The following is an 8,163-nucleotide window of genomic DNA, read 5'->3' as shown; positions in this document are numbered from 1 at the left end:
GCGTTGCACCACGTCATGCTTCCCTGCCGCATCCCCACCGCAGGGGCCACGCAAGTCTATGAAGACTTGCACAGTTTACGTGATTCTATGCAATGTGACTGAAGTATCCAAATTGCTGCAATCCCGATGCAAAATCTGCACGCTAGTTCTCCAGTTTCATTACATTTCACTGCAAGTGACTGCAACTTCATATTATGAAGCTCTTCTAAGCCACTGATTACTTAAAGGCATGCCAGTGACAAGTAAGATATGAATAGAAACTACCATTTTAGAGTATGCTTTTTTTTTTAGCTTACTTTCCATTCAGAAGCTTCAAATTCAGTGCAGATGCCCCTATTGTGATAAAGGCAATGGATTGAGTATGAGATGTTTCTAATGCTGAGAATACAGTATGAGTTTTTTGGTAGATAGATGGCTCGATAGATAATTTACGACAGGTCCGATCTGATTTTGATCGTTTTTCTGAATGATTTTCTCATAGAAGTGAATGAAAATAGATCAGAAAAACTATTGAAAAATCAATCAGCCAGTAAATCTGCCAAAAACGCCAGTAGATTAGGAGGTCACCACGCCCTCCACTACAGGAAAACCCTAAAAATTACACATTTCCCATTGATCCCCAATTCTATAGTCTAGGCAAGATTTCATATTAAATTTCTGCAATATATTGCGACTGAGGGAATACAACGGTTTGATAATCGTAACAGTAAATTAATGAAAGAAAACAAAACGATTCCTTCATTACTTGCAGACGCTACATGAAATGAAGATGACTAGTGAATCTAAGGCTCTTAAAAGCCTATTAATAACTCAGAGACTGATTAAAACTATTACAGCTATTTATGGCTGTCTGGCAGGAGAAAGGTCGGACAGGATGGAGATTGGCTTCACTGTATGGACGACGGCCATAGGGGAGTTGGGAGAGGACTGTGAATAGTCTTCTGGATTATATACATCAATAGTCTTACCTAGAAATAGACTAATTTATACAAAGGACATTTCTCTGGGTTAATTTTACATCACTTTGCCTGAATAAAATCAATCTACACATATTCTCCTACTGAACTAGGTGCGAGATGGAGTCAGATAACCTGTTCCACATGTTCTGGATATAAACTAACCTGAAGCCCTTTTGGACATAGGTGGTGTAGCAACAAGGTCATGGGCCCCAGTTTGGACACTGGACATTGAGGTTGACGAAGGACTGAGTAATAAATATGTTAATTGTGATAAACTGGCTTTGTAAAAAAAAAAAAGCAACACACCTGTTTCCAAGATGACCCTCTGCCTATAATGCTCTAGTGACCCAAATTAAAAATGCAAACCAGGTATATCTGCTACTGGTGTGTAACCTAGACACTACTGAAGTCAAAAGATCAGGCTGACAGACATATAACTGCCATAATTTAAAAGTGACCACGAAAACACTGTATTGAATCATGGCTGACGATATCAGCACCCTTAAATTTATGTGAGAATATTAGAAATGCTTTGGTATGGTCTTATGGACTAGAAAGTGTACTGGTTAAAGGCTCTGGCTCTGACATTGGAGCCAGGGTCGAATGTTGTCTCTTCCTCTTCAGTAAGCCAGTACCTAGTCCTTTGGCAAGACTTCCTGCTAAGTGTGCCCTTTGCAGTTTATTTCTTTTGTTGGCACTATATTGTGGTTTTCACAGGTAAGTTTTAGCATATTCCAGAGTAGCTTTTGTACATCTCTTTATCAGCTGTGGGATCCTCCTGGGTCTCCTGGCATAGTGTCCCTTTTCAATCATGGTGACAAATAGAGCGAGCTGACACAGTTTTACCCCAAACCGCAGGTCAGCTTGAATTTGTTTTTAGGATGATTGTTTGTTTCCTGACATAAGTGCAAGGGTCCCAGTATTTTTGGCCATGTGTTTTGTGATGTGTAATCCCACTACCCACATAGATGAAAAATGAAATGTACACACCTTCAATTCTTGACACAGACAATCATGAACAATCATATCTAGCGAGGAAACCCTCCTGTAAACAGAGTGGAGTAAACAACCACTATATGTACTCCTGGGAGAAGTATTTTACAACCGGGCCATCCCTAATATGTGGTCACTCTCCTGTTGCAGTCCATCTATGGCAAATAACCAATACCTGCATCTTGAAAGGTAAAAATGGGATAAAGAATGCTATGTACGATTTAGAAAAAGGCACCCAATAAAATAAATTAGGTTTAAGGAGGTGCAATAATCTCACAGAAATAGGGTAATAATAAGAAAAAAGTATTTAATGAAACAATGCACCTCTTAGTTCAAGACCCTTTTATCAACAGTATAAAGTCTCAGCCTTAGTGCCAAAATGATTGATAGCAGCCTATACATGGCCAGTTTCACAGTTCGCCACACTAATCAAGGGCTGCCTTCTACACAGACAGAAACACGTTCAGGGTGCCCACACAGACTTAGGTAAACACTTCTGACTGGACTGGGGCTTTAAGATCATATGAGACATGCTTTTTCATTGGAATTGCTCTATCCCTGGATATATTAGATGACATTTGAATATTTTCTTCAACTAACCATGTAAATGTGTTTTCCTTCACACATATGTCCATCTGTCACATGAATGGAAGCCATTAGTTCTGCCTGTGCGGGTGCATGTACTGTGAGACAACACATCAGTGAAGAGCAGTCTACATCTCATTAACTTAAGTTTTGGTGGTGGAAACTGATGCATGGAACTCCAATATGAGACCTTCACTAGGTCTTGTCTAATGTTTTCTTCTAAATAAACAAAACTACTCCTGACTTACCTTGATTAGATGAATTAAGCTATTTTTTACCCACTGCCTTTATGATTCTTTTGTACACTAAAATTAAATGGTGTTTTTTGTTTGCAATGCAGTCTCCTCTTATACACAGCAATAAAGAGAAAAGAATGTTTATTGCCACTAAGTAAAAACAGATTTTTATTCACTGGTGACCTTGCTGGGAACATGCTGGTTAGTGGCATAATAGATATTCAGTACAAAAGACTGGCAGCTTGTTTCCAGGCAGGCAGTGAAGGCTATACACACAATAGAACGCAGTCTAAAGATCTCATCCCTCAATAGAAACACAGAGTTTATGACATCTGAAAACTTTTAGAATGTGCAGGAGGTGACCCACAACTTTTTGATGGAAGGAAAGTATGTGTGGAGGGGATAGCTGTGATACTCACACAATGTGAGCCAGGTTTAGAGGCTTCTCCGGCTGTTCAGGAAACATCGGGTGCAGAGGCTCACGACTGGAAGCACAGCTTAAAGACTTGCTAAGTGCATTAGTAAGCTTCTTTGCCGGAGATTTCTGCAAACAACAGAAAATAAAAAAAAGTAATGTAATGGGAGGGCATGTAAGGAGACTACCCTACACACTTTTAGAAGGATTTTAAATTACAACTCTCATGGAGTCTAAGGGAAAATAATACTGCCTTTATTAGCGGGTAAAACTGAGTGATTCATGTTTTCATTCAGTAGCAGTGAATCTACATTTCTAGCTAATCTTTTCTTTTTAAAGTTGATGAGCTGCATGGCAAGATGTTTCTTTCCTGTACAATAAATTAGATCACGAAGAGGCAGGATGGGATTTCTGGGAAGGCCAGGCAGTCAAGGGTCTTGGAAGAATGCTGCACATGTGAAAGGAGGGGGGGGGGGGGGCGGGTATGGGGTGTTACTGACTACTGAAGATGGAGGCTGCCATACACAGAAGGGGGTATATAGAAATAGTGAAGGAAAGAGACACAAATAATTTAGAAAGACTGGTCATAGGGATGCCAAAATATGTTATTCTGATTACCCAGCTAACATGTAGATACTAGGGCAGACATCAGTTTTCAAGCAGCGCTTTCTATTTCAAAGCCTTCTGCAAGTGCTAATTTACATAATGTGACAGCTTTCCTCCATCAGTAAGCAAGCAGACTTGCCGTCATGGTAATGACCTCCCCACTTGGTTTGCTCTAACTATCTTCTCCTCCGTCTCTCTCTCTCATCGACAGGCAGACATCGTTATGGCAAGGCTCTGAAAGTGTGCTGTCATGTGTATATGCTCTTGAAATCCTAAGAGATATGTAAAGAATCAGGCAGCTAAGTTAGAAAGCCCAGCCTCCAGTATCAAAGGCAGTTTCTTTACCACTATGCTTAAGTTTCTCCTGGGGTGGGTGGACAGAAAATTCTTTGCTAATTTTTTAGCCCAGTCATTCAGCACATGTAATTCTAACTCTGGAACGAGCTCCAAAAGGTAGAATAGATAATTGCATGCGCTTAATGACCGAGTTGCAATTTTCACTTCTACCTCTGGAGGTCCCTCCAAAAGGTAGAATTACATGTGCTAAATGACTGGGCTGAAAAATGAGTAATTATTTTTCTTTCCAGCCAGCACAGCAGAAGCCAGAGCATAAAGGTAAAGGAGCTGCCTTTGGCACAGGAGGATGTGAGTATAATTCTGGGGCTTTCAAATTCCTTTTACTCTGGGTCTCTCAGTTTTCCCCACTCTGTGTAAATATGTGAGTATTTTAATAGTCTGAACCGCAAGAACAGTTCATGATTTGAAATGCACCACACTTTGTGCATCACATGTAAACCATTTCTGAATTATTCATTTTTATTACCTTGCTTGCTGAATTTGCAAAATCGACTTCCTGTGTAAAGGTCAGGTGCAGTTCAGAATGAATGGCAGTCTGAACTGTCCAAACTCCTCTCCAATCAGATCATCACCCATCATGAGATAGCCAGGGAGGAGCTGGGAACAGCTAGTCTTCCACTGTAAGAACAGAGCTTGCTCATCTACTCTGTGCTGCTTTTTACAGAACCACAGTGTTACTATGCTGACCACAGAATCTCGTCTTCAATTCCTCTCTAGTTCCTCCCTGCTCAGTGTGTAATGAAAATAAAGCAGAGGGACACCAAGAGCCCCAATAGTGTAATTCGTCTTGGGGACAACAAAATAAATGAGAAGTTAAAATTATACTTACAAACCAGGGTTACCAATAGGCAACCACTGTATAGGCAGGTGGGGAGAACAATCCTGACCCCACTCAGGAATAAAAAGTCGCTCTCTGTAGACAGGAAAATAGGGTAACAACCCTCCACCCAGGGTGGACTCAATGTAGTGTACAAGATACAGAGGCGCCAAAAGAATAAAAGGTAATTAAATGAACTTAAAAAACCAACTGGTTAAACAGAGGAGGCAGCGGTGGTTTTACCCCCTCCAAACAGACACAGGCAAGGACTGCGATTCAGACAGTCAACAATTTATTCGGAACTCCAAAAAACAATGCAACGGGTTTCATGGGCCATACATCCCGCTTCCTCAGGCAAAATACAGTAGGAGCCACAGCATCTGTATTATATCAGCGAGCTCGGCGCCGAGCTCGCTGATATAATACAGATGCTGTGACTCCTACTGTATTTTGCCTGAGGAAGCGGGATGTATGGCCCGTGAAACCCGTTGCATTGTTTTTTGGAGTTCCGAATAAATTGTTGACTGTCTGAATCGCAGTCCTTGCCTGTGTCTGTTTGGAGGGGGTAAAACCACCGCTGCCTCCTCTGTTTAACCAGTTGGTTTTTTAAGTTCATTTAATTACCTTTTATTCTTTTGGCGCCTCTGTATCTTGTACACTACAGTGTGTAATGAAGTACAGTTCACCTTTCCCTCATGTGTGTGTGCCTTTCCCTCGTGTGTGCGTGTGTGGGGGGGGGGGGGAGCGAGGGTTGGAGAGCGAAGGGTCAAATGCTTTATTACATATTCAGCATGAAAGAACTACAGCTGCCTCACAGGGTGGAAGGAATTCTCATTTTGCTGGCAACAAGAAGCTAGAGGAACAAGGTAGGAGTTGCCAGCAAGGTATTCAATTTATTGCAAAAAATACAGATGAGCAAAGCACAATACTTAGAGTACTGCTAATAAATGCACATTTCCTATCATAACCGGAAAACTGTAGGAAAAAAAAAAACCTAAAAAAAACCAGAAGGCTAAATGAGAGCTAACCCCCCCCCCCCCCCCCCCAAAAAAAAAATAAATAAAATAAAAATAAAAACAAAAAAAAAATGTAAAAAAATAAAAATAAAAAAATAATAAAAAAAAAAAAGGTAAGAAAAAAATAAGATATTCTTTATAGTGGGGGTAGAAATAAATGTATTTTTTATAACAAATTATTTTATTTTATGTAAGCATCCAAACTATTTTGAAACAACCTAACAGATGTATTGTGCTATCCACGTAATGATTCCTGTGAATTTTATACAGGAAAAGCAGAAAATCCTATTCTAGGCAGTGGCCATCTTGCCAAGCTAATGCTGACATCATATCCTCCCTGACTCTTGTTTCCCCCCTCCCTTCTCTTACTCATTGTGTATTCATTAGCTGCCCTCCTCCCAGAGTCTTCAGACACTCCCACTGAGGTGTATACTAACAAATGCACTGTTTTTTTTTTATTTACACATCCAATCACTGAGTCACCTCAGCCTTGCTTGTAAACACAAGTAATCAGAGGGTGTTTCTGATAAGCAGCTAGGTAGGGAAATAAATGGAAGAGGAGGAATATATTATAGATAAAAAGAACTCCCAGCATTCAACTCTTTGGCACTGTTTGGCACTAGGGCCAGTGCTCCTAAAGTATGTGATAACTCCAAACCATAACAGCAGAAACAGTTTTGCAAGTTTTGAATGCAGGATTAGCATCTTTATCACTTAATACACTCAGACCAGTTGCTGTTGAAATTTGATTTTTATAGTGACAATACCGCTTTAAAGCAAATCATTTTTCCAAGTGGACTCATAATGTCCCGACAAGAGGACAACCTCCTGTCTTTGCACTATTATTTTTAACCTCCTTAGCGGTATTGACAATTATACACGTTAATACAAAACATGCTGTGAACAGTGTTGACGTGCATACACGTTAATACTCTCCTGCACTGTATACTAGACCCTTGCTTGACACACTTTGGCAAGTTACAGGAAAAAAAGTTATGAAAATTGGATCACTTTTTGCACAGAAATCCTGGGGAAATTGAATGCCAGGGAGGTTTAAGGTAGCCATACACTGGTCGATTTGCCATTAGATCGACCAACTGACAGATCCCTATCTGATCGAATCTGATCAGAGAGGGATCGTATGGCTGCCTTTGCTGCAAACAGATTGTGAATCGATTTCAGCCTGAAACCGATCGCAATCTGTTGAGCTGCTCCTGCCGCCTTCCCCCCCCCCGTATACATTACCTGAAGCTGGCTCCGGGTCCTCTTCTCCGTGCTGCACCGCACCGCATCCATTCTAAAAGAGCGCCCTCTATTTGAACTTCCTAGTCACTGGAGTGACACAGGAAGTTAATGTACGCTGGGATGGAAGCAGGAACAGAGCGGTGCAGCGCGGAGAAGATGCCCGGGAGCCAGCGTCAGGTAATGTATACCTGTATCGGATCAGCCGCCGCTAGCGACGCGCTCCCTACCCGCGGGCGATCGACGGTAATTTCCCGCACGGCGCGATTGACGGTCCGATCCAATTTCGGGAGTAAATCGGATCGGCGGGTGCGTTTAGCGCGAACGATTGGCAGCAGATTAGATCCCAGTGATTGAATCTGCTGTCGAAACGGCAGCATATCGGGCCAGTGTATGGCCAGCTTAAGAGTTAATATCTCCACTATTGACTACAGAAACCACTTAATTAAAGTAAGCAAACCCCTCTCCATTACTGGCCTATGAAGGGTGAGCTTTATCAGGTTGTCCTGCTTCTCATTAGCGGCCATTATGCACATTCTTTCTAGTTGTGCTACACTGTTTTTGTGAACTGGTTTCTAAATCTGAACCTCCTATTCTTATTACATGGAGCCAGTAATGCAAACAAGCACATTAATCGTCATTACTCTGGTCAATGTCTCTATTAATAAAACTTTTATATCTTACTAGCCTTAAAAGTCTGCAGCCTGCATGCAACCCCAGATTTCCCTGCATTGCCAATTCCTACAATTGTAACCCCACATAATGTATGCTGCGAGAATGTATTTAAAAGCTCTTTTACTGATCCCGCTAACAATTTATATTTGATGACATTTTATCAGGGGTTATTTACAAATGAATAAGAATGGCAATGTTAATTTATTAACAGTTAATTGAAAACCATTATCACAGATGCACACACTGCAGCATTTGTAATTAG

General features: G+C 41.1%; 1 protein-coding gene across 18 annotated transcripts in view; it reads right to left on the bottom strand.

Annotated features, from left to right (window-relative positions):
• DTNA (dystrobrevin alpha) overlaps positions 1 to 8,163 on the bottom strand; it is a 348,338-nt gene that overhangs the window by 85,668 nt on the left and 254,507 nt on the right. For all 18 annotated transcript variants that reach the window (XM_068237333.1, XM_068237332.1, XM_068237336.1 and 15 more), the window contains one exon: positions 3,193 to 3,317. In XM_068237333.1, the coding sequence (XP_068093434.1) occupies positions 3,193 to 3,317 (125 nt within the window). The remainder of the gene's footprint in view (positions 1 to 3,192; positions 3,318 to 8,163) is intronic.

This window comes from Hyperolius riggenbachi, chromosome 5, assembly GCF_040937935.1.
Source record: "Hyperolius riggenbachi isolate aHypRig1 chromosome 5, aHypRig1.pri, whole genome shotgun sequence".
In the NCBI taxonomy this organism is placed as follows: domain Eukaryota; kingdom Metazoa; phylum Chordata; class Amphibia; order Anura; family Hyperoliidae; genus Hyperolius; species Hyperolius riggenbachi.
The sequence above is the reverse complement of the archived record's forward strand: the minus strand, read 5'-3'. Positions and strand labels throughout refer to the sequence as shown.